Raw genomic sequence first — 25709 nt, forward strand, 5'->3', positions numbered from 1 at the left:
TTTTTTTTGGGGGGGGGGGGGGGCAATATCGCCACATTCATATCCTGCTTGAATCAATAAAGAAAGCATTTCATTGTGTAAACAACTTTTATAGTCTATTAGTTCTTGACAGTATCTTAAGAGATGTCGTTACACACATTCTTATTAATTTTTAATCGTCTCCTCGTCTCCCTTGGAAGAGGAAGAAACCATCATCAAAGAGACTGTGTGGCAGTTTTGCTAAAATTTGTCCTTTTTTGTTTCTGGTGACTTCGTTTTTTCTTTTTTGTCTGAACTCTTCTGATTAGTTTGCAGATTCTGAGATTTGCGTTCAAGGAGGTTTAAATACTTTGGGTTTGGTTTTGAGCCACTTTGACGGAGGAAAATTTTTACTCTCCTGATCTGCTTTATAACCTTCATCATCATATATATTTCCACCTTTATTATGGTTTACGTTATCTGTGTCAGTCTGACACATTTGGTTTAGTAGATGGCTTTGTCCCTTACAATTAAAATAATGTGTCATAATTCTTTCAGGTTTGTTGGTCTTTTCCAGTTTTGTTGTTAATGTATGGTCTTGATTTTCTTTGCATTTCTTCAACGATCATTCCATTTATCTTGTGCTTGATTTGCACTGACGCTGACATTATTCTCAGGGTTTAATTTGGCAAAACAATCATATCCAAATAATCTTATGTATACGGGTGTATACTTCTAAAAATACAATAATTTCTCATCGGATTTCGGTTATGCAGCCTGTTTATACCATAAATGATTAATAAAGTATTTCAATAAAAGTTCTCAAAAACGAAGGACAATGTTAATGTCATAGTTGATTATCTTAATATTTGTAAGACAGTTTCCTTGTAAAAAGGGAACAACCTTTTCTTTGTGAACTTCCCATTATTTAAAGGGTTTGCGAGATGCTATCAGTTATAAATAACATTTGGGACAGATATAAATATGAGAAATGAATATTAATGTTGAAAAATTCTTTCAAATCTCTCAGACATCAGATAGTCTGAATACGTAGCTAACCAAGCAAATCTCAATGATTTGTTGTTGTTGGGTTTTTTGTGGGTTTTTTTTTTTTACATTTTTAACTTACTTTGGAGGACATTCTAACATTGACGTAATGTTAAGGCTGACATAGGATATTTTAAAAACCTGCCAGGACAAGTAATCCAGCCCTTCCGACTTTTTCTTTATGGGGTCTAAAAAGTAGAAGACAATCAAGTAAAATCTAGAGGATTTGGCAACCAAATCATCAATGTTTAAAAAATGCATACCATATCAAATTTGCATTAACTGTGTGCATCACTATAATATAAATACCTATAAATTACCACGTAGAAGTGCGATACAATTTCATATAAGGCGTCCTTGTTCATATTAACTATGAATTGTTTGCCTGCATGGTAGATACGGAAAGGAATTATATGCACAGTGTATTATGTCAGCGCCAATCTTTTTAAAATATTCCCACTTTTGTCGTTAAATAGTAAGTACATGATTTCAACAACTCATGCAAACCCTTTAATCCTTCGGTCTAGTTACTTTTGCATGAATTTTTAATTAGTCTATATCAAGCATCAACCGTGTTTGACACATAACTACAATCATATTAGCGTCAAGCAAGAGAGTCACTTTGAATGATAGCGACCAAGCTTACACATTCCCCGATTAAAATTAAACAATTATTCCCTTGGTTTTCTTTCATACATAAATACAGTACATATTCATATCAAATATTTTCTCAAAATCAATGTCGACTAGAATAAAAACAAGATACAGCTATCGAAGTATTTGTTGTGAAAGCAATATAATATGTTGATTTAAATATGTCAAATGTAGTCGAAATTTCATTTAACGATTCCAGATCCTCTGTCATGTCCGATAACTCTTAAATTATCCGTATCTTATTTATTTATTTATTCCATTAATCTTCTTTTACGTAGTCAAATATAATTAGTATTCTAGTACTAATATTATTATCAGTGATTCATCAATGCTTGGCTTAGTGGGTCCATGGAGATCTTCAATAACTACATAAAAATAAAAAGGGGTTCGCAGCACAGCCGTTGCACCAGTACAACTTTTCTTTCCATTTGATCTCAACTTGTATATTAATTCCATTATATCCACCGTGGGCAAATTTGCAATAACTTTGTTAAATGTATGGATACCATCAATTAACTTCTTTTTATTTCATTTCATTTATAAAGTTTTAAGGACGATTAACATTTATAATGATAAAAGATATTTTGAGGCTGAAGGTACGATAACTTTAAGGAGGCTGATATAGGTTTTTTGCGCGAAAACTACAATAGCAGAACCCTTTATTTTTTAAGCACATGTAGTGTAAACAAAATCTAGTTTATTAGCAAAGTTTAAAAAATCTAATATCCATCGTTTTAGGGTTCATCTATATAGAAATATATAGCACATTTTCATTGTCAACATTTCGAATCAGATTTTAAAATACTACTTTAACAATTTTCCTCGATTTTGGAATTTGTATAATCATTTTCTACCGTGTATATGAAAAAAATAATAATAATAAATCCACCGTCTGAAATATTATTTTTATTGACTTCCAAGAATTTGATAATTACCAATTTTCTAGATTTTTGAAAAAAATAGGCCTAAAACTGCCGGGTGCTGCTTAAAAACCAAATGCACATATAATAAATTAAATCCAAATCCTGATTGGGTACTTTACACCTGGGCGTGCCTAATTCCAACGGATTTAAACAAAGGGGTATAGGTCCATGCAACAAGTAGGGAAAATGACATATATAGATAAATAAAAGAATCAAATACATGTATTCACAAAACCAGCACATTATTTTTATCATTTTATTTTCCTTTACTTCTCCAATTATAATGCAATTAAAACTTTATATTTTTAACGATTTCAGTTAAAGTGTATCGATTGATTAATTGCTGATTAGTTAAAATGATCAAGCGACGCTTTTCCATGTGTAAACACAATTACTGTCTAATTATTCAACTTAGCTGTGATTATGCAAACAAAACAATACTAAAACAAAAACCATACAAATGTTTGTTGAATAAGTTATTTTTTCGTATTAGAACAATTTTATTAACTATTTAAATTCTTGTTACGATTTCTCCAGAGTATGTTTTCTCTTGGAGTATATGCTCCACCCTGATTTGTGGGTACTTTTTATTCGGGTTACATTTTCTCCAGGGAAAGATTTCTCCAGTTATCTCTTCGCAGGCCATCTAGCGTTAATTTTGAGAATCAATGTTGGTTTTTCATCGGTAGTCGTTTATTTTGCGTCGGTAACTGTTTATTTTGCAAAAGAGTCTGTTGATTTTGATTTAAGCTGGTCTGTTTCGTATTTTAGCATGTTTTTAAAAAGTAGCTTTTCATATTGCATTTACGTCTTTTTCACTCTTTCCTCCGCCCATAGAGGTATCTCCATGGAGAACTTTAACTAAGCATGTGTATAAACTAATTTTATTTGCTTGGAGTCTTTAATATTTCTTTCCAATTTATAGTACTTGTACTTGAAAGTATATAAAATATACCAGTTGTCGAAATAAATGACACGTGACCATCATTTTAAAACCCATTTTAAGAAATCGGCTGCACCTAATACGTGTTCAAAATTATAAGAAATACATGTAGCAGTCATTCGAATTTAAAGAAATTTTATGTTTAACCCCCTCCCCAAAAAAACAAGCATACAAACTCCTTTTAACTCAAAAACAAAAAATAACAAGTTTGGCGCCTACCACTTGTTAATGTAACAGGCAGAAATTAAATTCTGTAAAATGTTCCGCAGTTACATTCTGATTAAGGAACATTTAAAAAGTTTTTAAAACGTTACATACTAAGTCAGTTCCTGTTTATGTATATTATGTGATATTGTTCTCAGACTACATTTAACGCAAAAAAGTAGAAGTTCTTCATATAATGTGAGAAAAAATATAGACTTTGTTAAAAAAAATTTAACTAAAGAGAAGATGTTTTAATTCATACGATGTATAAATTACATTTCTAAAAACTTGAGGGTACAAATATAAGAGCTATGCTTGATACTGATTGAGAAATCAATAATTTTTTGGTAATTAAACCAATATCAATGATCTAATAAACTTAGAGTTTTTAGCCAGTTTAGGCAATATTCTCACTTTTTTTAATTAAATCCATATTTCTCGTTCATGCATGCATTTCTTGTGAAATTCATTTTTGTATGAACCCACAGAAAAAAATTCTATTCCCACTTGTATAAAAAAAGGAAACAGTATTTTTTGTGAAAATTGTTTCGCAGACAATAACGTTCATAATCATTGAAAAAGTTGGTATTTGGGTTTTCTTAAAAATTCTTAAACGTAAAATAGGGAGACTCTCTCAACAACTTTAAACACTGTACTATACTTTACTTGGTGGGCATTGTTAACTTTTACCTTTAAAAGAAAACCATATCAAATTGAAAATTCAAAGTTATTGGTCAGAAGCGATTCCCATTATACAATCGTATCGGTTCGGCGAACTAGTACTGTCAGAGGTCGTTGGTATTTATTGCATGTAAGTTACCTGTATCACCCGTCACTTTGTGTCCTCTGTATTTTTGTCTACTATCAAGTGATTGCTTATTAATTTTTCCTTTACTTTACAGTTTTTTCCATGTTGTCTTTGTTTTTAAACAAATTGGATTTTTTCATCGTTAATATCATTTAATTTAACATTTTGAAAATTCCCGCCAAAACGAAGAATCTTGTCGTAGAATTATGCTTCATTGCTTATTTGTGAACATACATGTAATTTTCATCGGATTTCTTTGAAATGATTCCTTTGGTTGAAAGTTTCAACAAATTTCAAAGTCAATATCATTATTGCTTTCTAACTATTTTCCTATTAATCTCTAACAAATCCTGATTGTTTTAATGATGTCATGGAAGATAATTAAGATAATTAATTTTAAGACGGCAGTTAAGTAATTTGCATTTCTTTTAATATATTTAATTAACATTGTATACTATTGAAAAAAGTCTGATGTTTGCAACAGGACAATGTCTTAGGTGAAGTATGAAATTAAAATGAATATGAATAGTGCGCTTTACCTCTTTCCATTTATTGTTTATCCCTGGGTGGTCATCAAATTAACCATCAGACCTGCCGTACATTTTTAGATACAATGTCTTCAACTATAAACCATTATTTGATAAATGAAAAGTCGATATATTTTACTTTTTAAATTTGGTCATTTTTCTATATTCTTATATATTTGAGGAGAACAATTTAGTCTAAAAATGGTCATAACCATCGATCCCTCTTGCGTTTGCATGGTAAAAACCTATAGAAACAGGGGCGAAGATAGGTAACGAATCAATGCAACTTGCAATAGGAATGACCAAATCTCTTACAAGAACTCCTAACCAAAATAGGTATTAAATGTTACAACTTGGTAGGTGCATTGTCGCTCACTACGGTCATGCATTGACTACGAAACTTATTTAAGGAGGCCGACTTAAGCTTTCATTGCGCATGTTCTTGCGCTTTCTATTATAATACAATGGATTTATATTTTTTATGAAAATATTTCGATATCATTTGTAAAATTGAACACAATAAACAAAATACAAATAAAAATATTTAGATTTTTGAAGAAATGTTTATGTTTAAAACGATTTTTCCGTTGTGCGGTAGGGGAGCGTTGCCATTGTGCTTTGATGACGCTATGACAAAATGAAGCTTTGTAGGAGTACGTTATAAGAAAAAGCATGAAAGAAAAGGTAAAAATTGTACGCCATTGAAATTTTATACACAGGAAGACGCTATCCTAGAGGACATTTTCCTTATTTTTTGAATGAATCCATTGTAATAATCTTCTTTCGTAATGCTCCAAATATATTGCAAAATTTAGTGCAATCTAATATATATATTAATATTAATATTTTGAGATGGCCCCAACTGAAAACCAGACGGTAGAATTTGGAATTCTTTTTAAATATAAGGTAGGAAATGATATTGCTAATCATATTTAACAACTTGAGAATAAAGGCTATAGTGGTATCTTTTCATCTGCTTCGAAGTGCGGAAAATGTATACATATAGTAAATGTACCTTTATTTTGAGATGGTCCCTAAGCAAAAGGTTGATTTTCTCGAAACTTCGCAAACAAACTAGAATTGGTTTAAATGATATATGGTTAAGAAAATAAAGAGTTTTGCTATTGAAGTTTTTCTGCAACAAAAACAAAATCGGCCTCCAAAAGTTTCTTTTACTTCATAACAAAAACATCCACCATAGTACCAAAACCCATGACCTAGACTGCTTGGATATCAAACATCATTCGTAGGGTCCTTCATGCTCAAGATGACTTAGAACGGTATTAACTTTTACAACTCTTCTTTGAAACAGTAGGAATCATACATACGTATACGAATTTGTTTTTTATGAAACTTTTACATAGTATATTCTTCAAAATTCACAAAGTAATTTCAGAAAAGTTATGTATATTCAAAATTGTATAACGATAAGCGTCATTGAGCAAACAAAGATATCGGTACTTAAGTAACTACTCCACCTTTAAGTAACGTCTACAATCTAATTAAAGAAGGATGTGTTATGTAAAGCGAAAATCCCCTTAGCCGTTAATTATATCATTAGTCCGGTGTTAACGTTTGATAAGGAGTTGTATGATACGAATGCTCTGTTGTAGTTCACAGAGGTCTATAATGCCGGACTTTCACTAGTACAATACATGAAATAGAATAATAAAGTTATTATGAATCCACCCCTTAATTTTTTGAAATGTGTTTTAGATCTATGCTGCAGCGTATCATCTATTTGCCTGAATGTCTATACGACAATCTTCTCAAATCAAGAGAAATAAAATACAATTTTGAGGTGAGATTTTTAGAATAATAACAAAAAATGATTGTACGACGATTCATATATGTTTACACAATGTAAAATGAATATAGTGTCAGTTTACTAATATGACATTCAAGGAGTCAGGATGGTCAAAAAATTTGTCATCAGATTTACCTTAAATTTTATATCTAAGCTATGAAACAATTGTTGAATAAAGAGAAATTTCATATTCCAAATGTCATATATTTCAGCTTTAAAATTTGAATATACATATCGGTACACAGAGCTCCTCTTCTCAAGGACTGAAGAGATCAATTTAGTCTAAAACTGGGCAGGGCCATCTAGCCCTCTCAAATGGACGCATACAGGATTTAAACTCAAAGTTTTTTTAAATCAATTTAAGGTAACCTGTGTTACCCGGATGGTTATTTACAAAACAAGGCTCGAGCTATGTTGCATAGGTATTCGACCTCTGTATCTCGCTTATAACTCTATATCTAACATTTTTTTTTATATTTTAGTCAATCATTTAAGCTATCCAAGCAAATTATTTTCTACATTTAGACATTGATAAAATACTAAACCGTCTATAGGTTCTAAAAACTTGTTTACAAAAGCTTTCTTTAACGTACGATTGAAAGTCTAAATTGAAATAGAAAATGCTTATCCCATAACTCATGATAACAGTCCCTCAGTAAAAGAATGATATCTGTCTTAAATATAATAAATTAATTCAAAATCTAACACCATTTTCGTGTTTAATTAATTTAATTATGATTTAATATATTGGTACAAAACAACTGGATGCAAGAACTAGTTCTTGGTGATATAAACAATACCCAGTTTATATGCAGAAGTATATATCAAATCAATTCAAAGACATTTTAGACATTCATATAAACACTGCACTGCTACGATACGATGTATACAAAAATTCTATCAGTCTAAAAATAACTAGTATTATGTACTTGCATTTACTGTACATTTTACAGAGTACTATAAATTGTCAGTCGAAATAATGCCTTCATTGATTGTAACTTAAATACATCTAAGAAAATGTGTATTTTTGTAAATGTATACACTTCAAAATTACTAGTTTTAGATCTATCATGTCAGTGTACATGTATAATTTTCCCTGGTAAAATGTTTCATGATGTATTCCTGTACATGAGAAATTCTATCTGTATAAATTATGTGAAAAATATTAATGATTTTAGTAGGAAAGGATATCCTAATTTAAGATGTTTTAAGTTACTGTCGAGCTACAACATAAGAGGTATCGTACGTCGATCCTAGGATGTTCCTAACATTTTTCCTAGGTTATATCTTAGGAACACACTTAGGTCATATCAAAGGAAATTTTGGTGAACATGCATGAGTTGATGTGAAAAGTTGTTCGGAAGTTTACCGAGACTTTATTTACACAACGGTGTCAGTTCGGTGCAACTAGTACTGTCAGCGTTCGTTGGTATGTATTGAGTTACCAGCATCATCACTCAGTATCAGTGATAAGTCGTTTAATTGTTTAACCTGTATCATGTGGCTGCTCATTAATTTTTCCTCCACCTCAACCGTTCTCTCCATGTTGTTTCTGTTTGGAAACGATTCAGATTTTGCCATCGTTAGTATCATCAACATTTCAAAAATCCCTGCTAAAACATATAAGAGTCCTAAAACCAAAACATAACATTATTGACTCAAAAACGTGTTTAGTAACATACTTTTTTTGTAGTACATGTACAGGTAAAATAGTTACAAACGCACAAAATCGGTACAAACCTGATATTATGAAAACAAGAGTAAAATCATTAGTCTCTCTTTGTATTTTCCCTGAAATGTTTAATATTCATATTCAGTCAAATTATATCGGCAAAGAGAAATAGAAATGTAATAGAAAATGCCAAGTGAAATAAGGAAATCCATGTACTGTAATAAATTAGTTAAGATCTGGAATATCGTACATACTAATGATACATTTAGCGAAAAGTTCATAATTTGATGCACAGGTCTTACCTCCAATGATTGGACCAATCAAAAACCCAATGCCTCCAATCAACAATTCCATTCCAAAAGCTGTAGGCATTTGTTGAATGCCAACAATTTCAATTGTAATAGGTGTGAGAAGCGACCAAACGTTGCTAGAATATATTCCAAGTACTGACGAATAAAATATCTTTCCAGAAAAAGAATTGCCTATAAGGGGGAGAAAGATTGTGCACAACCCTAGAATGATGTAAGACCCCATATACAAAAGTTTTCCATCTACACGTGGGTCAGAAGCGGCTAATCCTGTCATAATTCGGGAAAAACAACCCATAATGCCGTAAAGAGACATAAGGATGGCAGCTTCTGTGTGTGTTGAACCCGTGCTAACATAATATTGCGGTAAAAGTAATAAAGAAGTATTTACACTGGTACTCCAACAGAAAATGCTAATACAAAATTGTAGATAAGCACCCATGGAAAATATTTGTCGGAGTTCCTGAAGAATTAACTTTACTTTCATCTTAAATGTCTTGGAGCTTTCTTTTCTTTTGTTTTCTAGCTCGTGGGTTTCTATACACATGGTAAACACAACAACCTGCAAACTGACGGCAGATAAGAGGAGAAACGTTCCATCAATTCCATAGGTCTCAATAAGGAACTCTGTAAACATGGGAAACACCGCCACTCCGATTCCCGCCCCTAACGCCACCACGCCTGTGGCAACCGATGGGTTGTCATGGAAATAGAATCCCGTGACCAAAATAGTTCCGGCGTACATCATGGATTGACCCAATCCTGCATAAAATGTTAATCAGTGGGTCCAATTGTAGGTGTTATGTGATATATTCTGCAAGTATACCACGACATTTTGTTTTCAATACATATTGAAAGAGATATGTACATTGTGTAAAGAGTCATACGCTTAGCATATTTAGCCGTATCCATGGACATGCATATATTGGTATTTCAGAACAGGACATTTTAACCTTTTTAATTTCAGTAAACTTATATAGTCAAATGCAATGTACTGAGATTTTTCAATTTTTAAACGTTATATACCTATTCACAGGTATGAGCAAAAAAACAATACGATTTGTTGTACGTCAGATTTGAAATGTAAAGAACCAAATTGCGAAGCAAACAGAACGCAATAAATTAAAATATCCGGACGACGTCTACTTACATGTTTTCTCGACGAAAATACCAGAATATTAATTTAGTTCTTCGGTGACAGGAAAGCCCAAAAGTTGTTATGACGCCGTATGCCATCGGTATCGGATGACATAAACCTCCAGGGATTTCCTGTCACATCGGGGCAAATATTCTTATATGTATACCTCAAAGCCATGTAATATATGTATGCTATAAGATATCGGCATGTGAAAATTAGAACTCTTCTTATACGGCATTGCAGAGGTGTTCGGGAAACTTTGACTAAAATTAAGAATCCAGTTAAACATTATTATAAAAGATACCTGCAACAATTCCATAACTGAAGACTACAACCTCAATACGTGATACAAAACTGGAAACCATAAATCCCACAAAGCTCAGGAAAGATCCCAGGAAAATGGCCGACCGACATGACAGGGCATTCACAACGGAACTAGAGATGGGACCTAAAATTTCACAAAGCAAATCAAACCACGTGTCTTAAAATACAAAAGTGATTCAAACTGACAATAAACAGGTTTGTTGAGCATGTCTAGGTGGTGCTGGAGTGAAGGTTTACATAAAGACTGTAAGTATATCAATACGCGGGTGGATTATTATTTTTTCTTCTCTGTGAAAACTACAGACTACAATCCCGGAGAACAATTTATTTAGATTTCAATCTTAAACATACAGTCTGTTAGTTATTTATTGTTTAAATATATGCATGCAGTAATCTTAGATAAATGATATAATTTAATAGAAATTAGAGTTTGCTCCCAACGATACAAAGAATAAAAAGATTGAAAGAAAATATTTTGTCACTAAATGTCTAGAAAGAGAAAAAACAAAATTGCATCAGTGTTTCACAGTGATATTCTTAAAAAAAATTAGTGTCAACAACATGCACTGGTGAGAGAGATAAAGAGAGAAAGCCTTTCTTACCAGCCAAGCAAAACACGCTCGTGAATAGAGCACCTGCCCAGGAAACCAAATTTGGAGACTTCTTGTGTTTCTCCAGTAGACCAAGGTGTATTATTCCTGTGGAATAGCCGATACTCGCTCCAAGAAAGGCATTCATTAGTCCGGCTAACATGATCACCGCACGTCGACGCTGCCGGCGCATGGTTACCTGAAATTAACTTTTTCTTTTCATAAAGGTTGTTGTCTATTGCAGCAAAAATATACTTAAATATGAATACGAATATTTACAACACGTGCAGCTGTCTTTGTTGATCATTTGAATATGAGATGTCATTCAATCGCATAAGCTAGACTAGCAAATATATATTTTACATTCTTAATATAGAATTACATTTCTTATGTTATTATTACACTATCAAAGCAAAGTCGTGGCAACATCTGTTTCAAAATTGCTTATTGTGGAGGTATAATTAAGTTGACATGACATTTTTCTAAGTGGCGAGAAGTCTTAATGATGACAAATGAATACATAAGTGACAGACGGCAAATAATATTCAACGTCCTTAGAAAGTAACGCAAAGAATACCGTCCGTTATGGCGCGTAGGTTCCGAAGCGAATATACATATAGCGCATAGCAGTAGGAACATAGTGTATATCTAGATAGAGAAAGTATATCTCAATGATCCTGGAGTTGAATTTCATCATTGTCTGTAATTGTTGTCATATCCACGAGATGTATTTCTCTTTGACTGACTAAATTGAACTTAAATATTGTGACTGTGTATTTAGGCATATGAATACACATAAATAGGTAGCCATAATAATAGTAAATATACTAACACAAGTAGGCATATAGATGTAAACCGTGTGGTTTGTAAAACATATACATTACAAGAACGTAGCACCGCTTTTGAAAGTACAAAGTACGTAGAAATTATATTTATATGATAATTTTGTAAATTTCAGTATAAAATTTTGCATACTCCAGAAAAGCGAAAGATCAATTCCTTTAAAAGTAATTTTTTTATTGGTCAATCTATTTAAACGTTTGTCGCGACAAAAGGTGGAGGAATGGTGGCGCCAGCCCCTTCCCCCGGTACTACGAATTTGCATGTATATCACTCAAATAAAAGATTTTTTGCTTCATTGGTAAATGCATCGAGCTCGCCCTTTCAAAGCTAAATTAAAATTGGAATTGGAAATATCTAAGGTACAAAACGACTGTTAATTAATTGAATTGCCACATGCAGCTGGAAAAAAAGTAATTCAAATATTTTGAAATCCTAAGAAGAGTATTGTATGCATATATAGATAAGAATATATCACAGTGTATTCTGAGAGCATAATATCATTGTGTTCTCAAACAGGTTTCTAATTAAAACTCCCAGAAAAAGTGGAATGGGATATCTTGGAAAATGTAGGTCCAAAAAGTGTTATTTTGAAACACTATTTTGTGCAATATAAAAAGTTACATACCTTTGTTTTTTGTCCCAAGAAAGAACCCTGGAATGCACAAAATGAAAGTTCATCCTTCTAAAAACATGTGTCAAAATGTCTTATGACCAACGTCGCGATGTGGTCATTATTATTAGACAGATAATGAAATAAGTGAACTGATACACTATAATGAGAACCAAAAATAGTATCCTGTTGTGACGGATTTTGCAAACATAAAGACGGTAGTTGATTAGGATAACACATAACCTCCGCCCGTCCTTACTGATTGTTGAATGATATTAGTCCTAAGGTAGTTGGAAAATATATTATGTATGTTGTGTATAAATAAGGTACCTAAACAAATGGCAGAGCAATATTGTTTTTTTAAAGAAAGCAACACTGCTTATCCTCACGTTATATCGATAATTCCATTTCAGAACAATAACTTCAGGTTGATAACTCACAGATGGTCATACATGTATATGAAAATCAAGGTACACAAGATATATTCACGTCTAAAATCCTTTGTTAAATGCATATTCATGCCTTGCATACTTTTGTATGAACGTCCAAAATTAGGTCGACAATCATACCGTCAATGCTCATTTCGAAATAAGTCTTTACTTCGGTCGATATATAATCCCTTAACAAATCGTTGGAACTTTAAAAAAGTTAACAATTGACATATAATTCCTTTGATGAATCCTCGGAGCTTTTAATACAGTTATACTTCGATGGAACCAGACACGTATAAAAATTAGTAGATCGTCTTACTATATTGAAAATTTTCATATGACGCCTTGAGTATCAATGTTTAAAATGCATCTTTTCAAGATGTTTTCCCTTTCTCTTTTAAATCCCACAATATGCAAGATTCCCTAATAAATATAGCGATTGACACATTAGGAATTTATCATATTAAGATTGAATTAAAACAAAACTTGCATATATATTGCATAAATGGAATGCTTTGTTGTTGCTATTGTGAAAAAAAATTAAAACTATTATGACAGGTTACTTTTTTTCTATAACTTTTATTCAGATAAAAACAATACGTACAATTCCAAAGTTTTTGTGTCACATTACAAACTCCATTTTACACAACTTGTCTGTCTTTGTACAAATACCACTAAAGTTTTAATGAAGCATAAGAAACAATCCAAAACATGTTCATTAGTATACATGCTTTTAAAATACAATGTTTTACCATCAGATTTTGGATGTGCAGCTAAACTATATCATGCACGAAAGTTGATGTATTCAATAAACGTTTTTCAAAAAAGGAGGACGAAGTTAATGTCATAGATGATGTTTTTCATATTTGCAAAGATTGCTTATAAAAACTTTACACACTTCATGAACTTCTAAGGGGAAAAGGTTTTACATGTAACTATGCTTTCATCTTGACCTATTTTATACTTTGCAAGATGTTATTCAGTTAAGAAGTTGAAGAAAAACATAAATGTAGGATATGATAATCAATGTTCAAAAGTTCTTTGAAGCCCTTCAGCCAAGGTGATTTGAATACGTGACCAACCAACTGAAGCCCCAATGCCTTCTTTAATCCTTTACATTTTTTGAATAATTTTTAGGACATGCTGCCATAGAACTTAATTTAAAGGTTGACCTTGAATTTAAAAAATGATCAGGGCATTCAAACCAGCCCAGCTTTCTCGACTCCTAACACACAAAGATTGTTAGGAGGTGGGAGTCGAGACAAGTATTGGATAATCAAGTAAAAAAGTAGAGGATTTGGTCTCCGAATCAAACCGTGTAAAGAAATGCATAACTTATTACATGTACATAAGATCAAAAGACATCTAAATTCAGAAGTGAGGGTGCGATAAATTTTTATATATTGGCGTCCTTGTTCGTCTTAACCATGCATTAAGTTTGCCGAGTTCATACCTAAAGCAACGGGGAAGAAGATTTGTTCATGTACCGAACCAACGCATATTCATGCATATTCCCCAGCTGATCAAAATAGACCAGAACCCTTGACTCAAATAGGTTATAAATGTCTTGGCATAATTTTCTCAAATACAACTACCAAGAGTGGGTGCTTTTTATAAAGTAAGAGAAACTAAAATATTTTCTATTACTAGGAGAAGGTTACCGGTACATAACTGCTTAAGTATCTAGTTCCTTTAAGTAAATTGGACATTCTTATAACGAAATATACTTACTGATCGGTAAATTGTTGAAGAAAAGTAATACCATTCAAAGAGTTTAAGGAGGATGGCACCTGAAATACTAGTAATGTCAATCATCCAAAACCTTTGGATATAAAGATATGGACCTAATATAATAATTTGTTTTGATTGTGACCCATGTAACAAAGTAAAAAAAGTAAGAGTCACATCTAAAACAAAATTGAGATATTGCATGAAATAGCCTATTTTAGGCAAAATTTGAATTATTTTTTTCTTAACTTCTATTAAATATATGCTAAATATGACAAAATATATCGAGAGAAATATCAAAATATTGTTCAAATATGTTTTTTAAAGCATCATGAATATATCGTACAACACAAACTATCTAGAAGTTTGGTCTGTACTGAAAATTATGAAGCTAATTTACAGTACTCTAAAACTATTGTGTTATAAAAATTGCTCAGTTTCTTCTTGAAAACCTTCCGCCAAAAATATAGTTTCTAACTAAACTCTGTAGAAATGTAATTTTTAAAAACAATTTTATTTAAAAAAGTTTATTTGGCATTGTAAAATTTTTTTAGACTACAGGTGACCCAAAATGGCTATCCAAAACCTGATGATCGAACAATGATATAAAAGTAAGGCGTCTCTGAAGCTAAGATTTATCGCATCTTAGATATTTTATGTATTTTTTTTATCTAGCTGATGTATTTTATTAGCTTTAGAGGAGCTAGTTCCTCTAAAATTGATGATATTTTCACATGCAACATACACTTGTACATAAGTGATGTCAAAGCCATACTCTAACGTTTACGATTATTGTTACGCCGCTTCAGTAAGCGGGGTTTTTAATCAATATAATCAAATAAAAGTTATATAAAATTGACAATTTTGCAAAATAAGTAAAATAGGTCTGTAAAATACAGTAACTTTTTAAACACTATTTTGTCAAATATGAAAATGATAAACACCTCTAGTATTCACAAGATAAAAAGTTGTTCTCCTTAAAAGCATGAATGAGAAAAATGTCTCATGATCAACGTATTATTTGATATAATATCACAATATAATGTAATGATTAAAGTCTCCTAGAAAAAAAATATGCAAGAATATTGTCTTATTATCTTCGGCAGATTTGGCGATGCTGTCATTAATATCGAATATTCATTAAATGAGACACGACAAAAGAATCCTGTTGTGACGGATTTTGCAAAGGTAAAGACGGTAGTTGATTGGGATAACACATAACCTGCACTCACCCTTAACTATTGTCGAGAGTGAGTGTATTCTTAAGAAAGATGAAAAATACATGCATGCCGTGTACGAAAAAAAAGATTCGTAGCAGGGCAGAACTAGATTGTTAAAAAAAAACAATCGAATTTTTACATCACGTTTTTATCGACTATATCACTCATTTAATAATGTCTCTCGAGTCCTGAATCCATAACGTTAAGTTCCGGTTGGCAACACAAAGATATTCGGCGTTTTATATTTGCATTGGCAACGAACAAATCAATGCATGCTTAGTATCAAAATAGACAGAACCCCTAACCGAAATAGGTTATAAATGTCACAAGTTGGTAGGTGCATTCTCGCTCACTACAACCATGCATGGATCAACAAAAAAATATTTTAGTGTCTTTAACTTTATATTAAAAACAACCATCAATAAACACGAAAACCAATTATATTTGGATATCAAACATCTTTAGTATGGTCCTCCTTGCTTGGGATAACTAAGCACGGTATTAACTTTTACAACTTTCTACTGAAATGGTTTCATAAGGACGAAGACGAATTTGTTTTTCATGCAACTTTTACACTTTTTTCTTTAAATTTGGCAAAGCACTCGCAGAGATATCATGAATATTCAAACTTGTATAGCGACTAGCGACATTGAGCAAACAACAGCTACCGGTACTTAAGCACCTACTCCACGTATAAGTGACATCTACAATCTAATTGAAGAAGGACATGTTATATATGTAAAGCGATGATAAATTTAGTTGTTAATTATATCATTAGTCCGGTGTCAACGTTTGATAAGGAGTTGTATGATACAATTGCTCTCTTGTAATTCATTATGGTCAATAATACCGGACTTTCATTGACTGCAATAACAAAACTTGTATGAAAAAAAAAACAACTGTAAATATATTTATTGGTTTGTTTTATTAAAAATTCATATTTTAGTGCTTGTTTTTTCCTGGTTATGTATACAATACTTAGTTAACTTGTAAAAGTCCCTGTAAAATAAACTCGAAGACATTTTTAGACAGTCATATAAACTCTGCACTACTTCGAATGCAGTATAATGTCTACAAAAGTTATAACCATTCTTTAAATAATTTTCATTATGTACATGTGTTTTCTTAACCGTTTATAGGGCACTGTTAATAATGACGTCATTCGAACGACATGTCTTCATTGATGGTAATAACACGATTTTCTTTGCGGGCTTTCTCTGCAGCAAGCACAACAAGATGGCTGGCCAGTGTCTCGTCTGCTCCCGTGTGGATTTTGGAGAAGTCTTTATGCTTCAAAAAAAGATTATAGTAAAAGTAAACAAATATTGTTTTGTAATAAAAACGAAATTTATGAAATGGCATATATACTAGTAATTTAAAAATATCATTTTAATTTATTTTAACACAAATTGATTGCAAGTACTTAATATTGAGAACATATCTTATTTTATACTTTTAAGTGTTTTCTAAATATCTTTCAAGATTACTTGCAGCAAAGAAGTCTCGAAAAGTCAAGAACACTGCCTCTCAATCTGCTATAGATCTGAATACATGACATACCCTCTTTTCAAATGCCTAAACATTTATAAACCATAAAAGGTTGATGACAAAAAGCCAGCTAATATTCTAAAGCATTTTCGAAAACTAATATCAAAGTTACCATTCCTCGAAATTCTCAGGCAACAATCATCTCCACATACAATTGCGCAACTCCACATACAATTGCGCAACTTAAAGGAATATACGTTGATCCAACCAACACCATAATACTTAACAACGGTAACCTTGGTACTTAGAATTGATGCCGTTGAGTTTGAAATCGAGAAAGGCTTTTTAAATCAATCGATCTTTCCTGACAATCAAACAACAGTGGAAAGTTCGATTTACAGACTTTGAAAAAACGAGAAGTCATATAGTAGGAAGACAAAATGTATACAGTTACAATTACCTAAAACCGAAACCAGACTCTTATCTTAGTGGTGAATAGAATTAGAACCATTTTAACAAGGAGCTTGGACTTTGGGTAGTTGTGTCAAACTGCAATGTGACGTAAGCCTGTCCATTTCACTGCTAGCCACTCGGCCATTGTTCTTTGAAATCAACAAGATTTGACTGGCTTATGAGCTTATACTACACAATCGGTGCATATTTCGTTTGAAACCGCGTTATATTTAACGTGTTTTGACACAAGGAATCAATCAACTGAACTACTAGTTAAATACACATTTCAAACACAAGAGGACCGTAATTAAACAAAAGTTTAATAGACACGCCGCTAGATTAGTGGCATGCAGTCTAAGAGTTCTCCTAAAGAGATGATTGTAAAAGAACCATCATTAAATATATGGAATCGTAAACGTTCTCCACTGGAGAGTGCAAATAGCCCACATATCATAGATACAACGCTTGTATAAACTGCACTCAGAATATTCTAAATATTCTAAATTTGATATAAGTATAACAGAAGCACAACTTACATAGATGGCACTCACAAAGCTCTCTATCAGAACCTGGTCTCCACCCCCATGCCCTGAGAGTGGTCCACTTTTGCTCTCAAGTTTATGTTTGTCTGTTGACAAATAAACATTAGCTTTAATCAACTTCGTATAGAAATCACTCTCTCTCTCTCTCTCTCTCTCTCTCTCTCTCTCTCTCTTCCGAGATATTCATTACGTCTAATTCAAATTTCCTCATTTTCTCTTTCTCTGTATCTTTTATACCTTTATAAACCACATTAGAAATAACTATACATGTAAGACCCCAAAAAGCGTTGATCATTTTCGTCTGATTTGTTTCAAATCGTATAACTCACGATGAAACATTTTATACCTGTGGATCAATATAAGTTTTCTTAAACATTTCTACATAAAGCCTTGATTAGATAGCAAAGAGTAAAATTTTGAGACTTAGTATACATTAATGTTTTCTGAAATAGGAAATAAATCCGGTTGTTTTATGATATCAAATATCCACACCTATAAAAATTGTTATTATTTTTGAAAAATCTAAATGCTATATTAGAAGTATATTGTATAAGAATGAAATACATGTATGTAATTGTCTCAAAGATTTGCAATTTACCAAGACTGTGAAAAGATACGTACACCTTCGTCTTGTTGTAAAGTCAACTTGCGAAACACTCTCATCCCCATCTTTATATCTGATCTCACCCTAAAAAATGAAAATTTTATAATTGTACATAATGTACATTGAACAAAAAGCTTTAAATAAACTGAATCAAATAGGACAGGGAGCAAACTCTTACCTTTGTTCCAAACACACTGACTTCCCTTGTACACACTGATCCTGTGAACCCTATCATTGACAATGAAGCTGTGGCCCCACCAGTGAACTGCATGTTAACTACCTTCAATGATTCATAGTGATAAATATATTTATATCATATTTGAACATTTACATAAAACGTGCACCTCGAAGTATCTACATTATTACTGGCTGCAAAGATGGATATGCTATTTTTTTTAATTAAGAAAAATAACAACAAACATGCACCACTTTATCATTTACCTTGAATTAATTAATTTCATCATAACTAAATTTGAAATCATTTGGTCTACCTGTTGTGACATGACGTCATTATCCATGTCATAAACACATCGTCCATACGGCCCAGTCCGTAGGGCTTCCGTCACGTTTTCTATGTCAGGGGGTCCTGCTGTTAGTACAAATACAGGCCAACCCGTGTTTGACTAGTAGCAATAAAAAGTTTGTAAAATCCATTATCAAATAGGTGTTTAAATTATAATTTATGTCAAATATTACATGAAAGTTGACCTTAAACAGATTTTACTTCCAATCGTTAACACTCTGTATTCAAACACTGTCCAACGACATGCAGACTTACAGCTTTAATGCCATCTTCAATGTAAATTTTCTTTGCTGAGTAGGGACACTTGGACTCCAATTCCTTTGGACATTCCAAGCACCTGTTGGCTGCCTTCTTTGGCTGAAAACATACAATGTAGCAACAAACATAATAAAAATTTAACATTATACAGATGATTCTTACATCTATACATGAATCATGTATGATTTTATGCATTCGCCAAACTGTTTTGACTGTATCCGTGCCATATGTTAATTTTGTGAAATTTATCGCTGTGTTGTTACGTACTTTATTTTCCTTGTTAAAATGACTCAGATGTCCAAAAGATGACACTCTCTGGCACTTCCTTTCTCCCATCCAATGACACACGAGGTCGACGTCATGGCAACATTTAGCCAGTAAGGATGGAGAACTCTCGCTTTCATTGTGCCAATTTCCTCTCACGTAGGAATGGGCAAAATGCCAGTATCCTACCTATAACAGAAAAAAATGAATCCTTAATAGTGCTACCCTGAATATAATAATTATTCGATCGCATCAAGTCAGCGTTACTGCAGTATAAGCCAGAATAGTAAATACACTCTTTGTCTTTGATATAAAAAGGCAAATGTTTAAACTAATTCAAAATTGATAGACGAACATTCTCGAGCCTTCTTGTGCTTGATGTTTAATAAACACGACCAGTAGCATTTTCTATCTGAAAATTGTAACAGTTTCGCATTTGTTAAGAATTTGAACAATTAATAAAAACGGTAGATAATCATCTTCACTCAGCTATTTCAAGACAAGTTTAAAATAAGCAAATCTTATACAAGTTTAATCGGGCATAAAAGCATGATGCGATAATAACCTGGAGTACAGTAACTAATTGTATAAACTATATCGATTTGATTAAAATCTATATCTAAAAAAATGCACTATTCAAACAGACACCCGGCAGTTGTGAGTTGAGTACAAGTACGTTCCTCATTTTAAATAATAAACAATTGTTCATTCACGGTTATATAGATAATTTGATTAAATTAAGTAGACATTAGTACTGTATGTTAAATAAGATGATTAATGTAAAGTATCTCCTTTTGAATTCATAAACTTACAGGTGTATTTTCATGATTTCATAATTTCATTCATAATTCGTTATAAATTTGGTATTTTGAATACAGAAATCGCAATTGCCATAGAATGTATTTATATTATCATAGAAAGATTGGTTACTCAATTGGTATTAGGTTTGTATTATAATATAAACAGAATTCATTTATTTGCTTATTATCTTAATTATACGTCAGCAAAGTGAACAAATATGATAATGCAAGAAAGACCCCATGTTCTGATACTTAAAATGCATGGTCTAGAATCTGGATATTGACAATGAGGTAAACAATTACAGGTTATTACTTACAATAAATAGGTATAGGACTTACAGGTTCTAGATGTTGAATATTGACCACGTCTCCAATGGCCCCGCTGTCTATCAGTTCCTTGATCTTCCTGACCCATGGCGTGTATCGGAGAACATGGCAGACCGACAAGAAGACATTGTTTTCTTTGCAGACTCGGACAATCTCCCGACAGTCCTCCTCTGTAGTCTGTAAACACAGATATTATTAATAACAGAGTTTCTTCTGTAAGTTCTATAATTTTAGCGTGTTAAGGAAGAAAGGTGATCCACAAATGAACTATCAGATCTGTCTAAACTTGAACATTGTTTACTTCTGGCTATTAACAAACAGTAAGTAAAGAATAAATACCAATATTTTAGCTCTAAAATTCAAGCATCTCTCTGATTATATTTATAATATTATATTTTTCAAAATATAATATTATATTAGGTAAATATAGCCGTATATTGGTTACGATCATCCGGCATTTTTATTATATTACAACAAAATTGAGTTTTTGGTTAATACATTACTCTTAGTTATAAAGAAATTATATAACTTTTAATGTGTCCTGATTTTTCTTGGTTTTTTTTTAAAATAGGTATAGAGAAGTATTTACAAACTTAGCACATACATCAGTCTGATTAAAACCACGCCTTATTTTTACTCTCGTCAGACGAGTGTGAGGAGTAGGGCGTGGTTTTAATTGGACTGCACATACATGTTAATCATCGATATCCTTTTAACCAAGAGGTTAAGCTTGCTTTTGATTGTTGGAGATTTGCATATATCATACTCATGGTGACAGAAAATATATCAAATGTTTTTTTTTCAGCGTCGGGAGTTAGCTGTATAAAGAGAATAAATCGCTTACCATATAAAACTTAATAACAGTTAATGCATCAAATTTAATCATTACTCTTTTAATATACATTAACATGTAAGTACATCAAATAGTTGAGAGTACTAGGTACGTTACTACTAGAGTGCAGCATAGCATTGACATTTTTATACTGAATCCTTAAAAAAAAAGTGACAATAACAGTGAGTAGCATAGTTATTCGTGTACTCTGTTTGATATACAAGGAGAAAATTATATTTTTTAAGGTTAAACTAACCGCCATTGGTTTTTCCAATAATATGTGGTACCCTTTCTTGGCAAACGCCACTGTTGGTTCCTATATTGATTACAAAATGTAAAGTTAGATTGCTTCAAACGATAAATTAAGCCATCCCGTCTCCAAGCAAAGAAGATTTGCAACTGATATGAATGAATGAAAACTCGAAATTCAGTCAATTGCAAAGAAATTCAAGAGATGCAAGCATATATATATTTATAGTTTCTGATTTTATTAACTTATTTGATTATCTATATCTTAAACTGTCCAAAGATATGTTATGTCGTATTAAATAGCTAAATCGTTCAATAATATGTCCATTTACAAGGTGCTCGAACATGTCGTTATGCATTTAAGACTTATTACACCGACAAAAGGTCTATCATTACTCTTTGACCGAGGCAGGCTGCGTCATACTAGCTTTCACACAGTGTACTAGGTACCTTGTGTAGCTTGTCTTGGGTACAGATTATCACACATTCAGCAAACTTCTCCCTCTCTACCACTTCCCTCCAATCTGATGGCCGCAAAGCACAAAATTACACAGATGATCTAGAGGCATTTCGATGGAGAAAAAACTGCCCGCAGACTGGCAGTTTGCACTTGTAAGCATTATGTACAAAATATTAAAGGGGCATGGTCACGATTTTGATCAAATTCTTTAGAAATGCATTTCTAATAATTTAAATTAAACTTGAGAGCCAGTTGTAGAGTTTTAAGCAAGATACAACGCTCACAATTTATTGTCATGTAAACAATGCTCGTGCCCTGTTTTTTGTTTTTTATTTTTCATAGGTTCGATATACCAGTAATAAATCTTTTTTTAGCGAATAAGTCGATCTCCTTATTCATTTTAAGCATAAATAAATAGGTTCTGACGTTTAACACATTCATTTTAAGTCTTAAACTTGAATTTTCACTCCAACATTCAAAATGTAAAAAAAAAGTTTTGTTTACATTGCAAAGAATTGTAAGCTCTGTAACGCGCTTAAAACTCAGCGAATGACACTCAAATTTTGGTTGCTTATTAAAGATGCCTAACTAAAGCATTGTAAACATAAAAATTAGAAAAATCATTTTTGACCCAAATCGTGACCATGCCCCTTTAATTAAGAGTTTCCTTTCGTTATTTCATTTATTATAAAACTCGCATACTAAAAATTAAATTGATGCGTTGAATTAAAGCGCACTTTTTATAACAAAACATAATGCACACCATTTACTCCTTCAAATTTAAATAATTTTTTTGAGTGAATGTATAAATCATAAATAGATTCTTTAATCAGTCGCTGGAAAAAATAATACCTTTAAACGCCATGTCGTCGGAAATGCCACAGAGAGTCTGCAGCTTCTCTCTTTGGTATTTTTTGGGGTCTGCTACTGCAATGACCTGTGGATCCCACCAGAATAATGTAGGCAAATTGTACATAATATATAGTTTTATATAAACGATTCATGTTATTTGTTTTATTTTCTATTTCGGTGTCCAAAAAATAAAGAATAAATCTTTCACAACACGATTAAAATTATTAATAATAGTTTGCAACAATCACTTTGACGTACATCTCATGTACATGTAAATCATACCTGTGAAAAGATTCAGACATAGTACATGCAACGCCAAGTTCAACACTATCATGTATTCACATATATATTTATAACCTGTTTTGTAGTATCCCACACGAAAGTTTAATTAAATTGAGTTCATTGTACAAGTAATACTAATGTTCTTATAGAATGAAGCACCAACTTGAGCATGATACCTGAAATTTTGGCTTTTTTTCAAGACCCAATAACAAAATGTCCTTTCATTTGTTATATTTGGTTATTACTCCTTTCATTTATACCTTGGTAATACAGTAGAATAAAGTACGTTTTGAATAATTAACATTCGTTAAGTTCACAAATTAAATGTACCCGGAACCTGTCTGGTTTTATCCTTTGGTAATAAGAATAACCATATCCCCTCATGCCAGCACCGATCACAATGGCTGTTGTTTTGTTTTTCTTGTTGCCGAACATTTTAGAAAGTTTCTGCAATCTATTTAAAAGTAAAGTTAACTATAAATTGAAATAAAAATATTTATAAAGTAATAAATTTAATCCAATACCGAGGTAGTTCAAAGACATCTGATGAAATAACTTTCACCTGGTTTGCGAAGAAATTTTATTTTTCTCCGTACAATTGTGTTTAGGTCACAATTGACAAGGAATTTATAATCATTTTAAGAAACAAATAACTGACATTGGTTAAAAAAAATCTCAATGAATTGTGGAAAATCCGAAAGATATGTCATTGCTTTATACATTTTGCTATCATGTATAATTTAAGACTTAGTAAGAAGGGGTACATGTCACAAGCTTAGTAGTCTTTATACGAAATGTATGTGAAAAAAATCTATCAGGGAAATGTTTACATAATATAAGAGACTGTGGGTTTTCTTATCAATAAAGTAATACATGTTGAAATAATCGGAGAACATATGAGTGCCTCTACTTAAACGTTAACACTTCAGACGTCAATGCTATACCATGGAGGAACAAGTATACATGTAGTTGTGCAATTGATAGCACCAAGAAAATATTCAAAAATTGATAAAATCAAAACAACGAAATGCATGGGTACAAGTTCGTGTTATATTTGTAATAACTTACAGTTTATCCATAGAACTGCAAAACAGGCAGTCTACCTTCCCCTTCCGCCTGATCCAGTTAAACTTACACTGCTCTGTTGTCAGGTTTTTACAGCATTTTTATCATCCTTATCAGTTTGCTAAAAATAATTATGACACATGATTCCTAAAATTTCAATTTAAAAAATACTAATTGTCACTGAAAAATGACAAGAAAAATCAAGGATCACAATACAGTTACAAACCTAGAATGTAAAATGTCTATTAAACTCAAAACCTACGAAACTGGTTCACACCAATTCGATAGGATAAAAACTATATGTAACGTGTTAAAATGGCGGCGATAAAACATAACACATACGAGATTGACACTGTGCTTAGAATGGCATTTAACTGATATGAACAAAATAACATGTATCATGATTATGGCAAGTGTAAAGTACAAAACATAGTTCAATTGCTTTTCTCAGAAAAGAATTTAATTTCATTGCAATGCACTGCAAAATATTTTGATAACTGATAATTGTGCATCCTTCGTATAATGGGTTCATTCGTATATGTCTATGTAATAATTAATAATGTTCCATGATAATTTAAATAAGTAAAGGATAAATTATATTGGGGTTGTTTTAAATCTGTGTATGCTGTTATACATTAAGTAGACACATTGTCGAACAATATTTTGATATATCTATCAATATATTTTGGCAAATTTAAATTACTTAGCTAAATTTTGTTCATCCTTTAAGTTATAATGAATTTTAACATGTACATTTCCGCTTTAAACTAAGAAATCATGTCGATGTAATTAGTCTTTAGTTGAATATTTCCAACTTCAAAAATGAGACCTGCATGGCGGCCCGTCCAATAGACATTAATTGGTATCTACATGTATAACCTAGCGGCTGGGTTAGCTGCTACGATCTTGAACACAGCCCAGTCCTTCCTCCCTTTGATCCAGAACAATAGGAGGATCGGATTCCAAGAATAAACA

At 32.0% G+C, this 25709-nt stretch overlaps 2 protein-coding genes across 9 annotated transcripts; both read right to left on the reverse strand.

Annotated features, from left to right (window-relative positions):
• Nucleotides 1-7587: 7587 nt before the first annotated feature.
• Nucleotides 7588-12916, reverse strand: LOC105333091 (monocarboxylate transporter 6). Of its 5 annotated transcripts, XM_066087186.1 has the most exons (7): nucleotides 12746-12915; nucleotides 12372-12398; nucleotides 10916-11102; nucleotides 10294-10437; nucleotides 8846-9613; nucleotides 8612-8662; nucleotides 7588-8502 (listed from the first exon to the last, which is right to left on the reverse strand). In XM_066087186.1, exons 3-7 carry the CDS (start codon nucleotides 11094-11096, stop codon nucleotides 8288-8290), a joined length of 1359 nt encoding a protein of 452 aa, XP_065943258.1. In that variant the 5' UTR covers nucleotides 11097-11102; nucleotides 12372-12398; nucleotides 12746-12915; the 3' UTR covers nucleotides 7588-8287. The 5 variants fall into 5 exon arrangements, 4 of the variants coding, with proteins under 4 accessions (XP_065943258.1, XP_065943257.1, XP_065943259.1 ...); XR_010714571.1 differs by having other exon boundaries at nucleotides 8846-9665; nucleotides 12372-12914; XM_066087185.1 differs by having other exon boundaries at nucleotides 12372-12914.
• A 3725-nt stretch (nucleotides 12917-16641) lies between these two features.
• LOC105333087 (putative oxidoreductase YteT) lies at nucleotides 16642-25567 on the reverse strand. Of its 4 annotated transcripts, XM_011435900.4 has the most exons (14): nucleotides 24961-25553; nucleotides 24738-24855; nucleotides 24000-24123; nucleotides 23388-23472; nucleotides 22526-22599; nucleotides 22083-22142; nucleotides 21007-21171; nucleotides 19871-20056; nucleotides 19601-19702; nucleotides 19314-19445; nucleotides 19001-19102; nucleotides 18840-18906; nucleotides 18213-18304; nucleotides 16642-17025 (listed from the first exon to the last, which is right to left on the reverse strand). In XM_011435900.4, exons 2-14 carry the CDS (start codon nucleotides 24746-24748, stop codon nucleotides 16894-16896), a joined length of 1332 nt encoding a protein of 443 aa, XP_011434202.3. In that variant the 5' UTR covers nucleotides 24749-24855; nucleotides 24961-25553; the 3' UTR covers nucleotides 16642-16893. The 4 variants fall into 4 exon arrangements, with proteins under 4 accessions (XP_011434202.3, XP_065943041.1, XP_065943043.1 ...); XM_066086969.1 differs by having other exon boundaries at nucleotides 19601-20056; nucleotides 24961-25562; XM_066086970.1 differs by having other exon boundaries at nucleotides 16884-17025; nucleotides 18817-18906; nucleotides 19601-20056; nucleotides 24961-25567.
• Between the last annotated feature and the right edge of the window lie 142 nt (nucleotides 25568-25709).

The sequence above is a fragment of the Magallana gigas genome, chromosome 6, assembly GCF_963853765.1.
Source record: "Magallana gigas chromosome 6, xbMagGiga1.1, whole genome shotgun sequence".
In the NCBI taxonomy this organism is placed as follows: domain Eukaryota; kingdom Metazoa; phylum Mollusca; class Bivalvia; order Ostreida; family Ostreidae; genus Magallana; species Magallana gigas.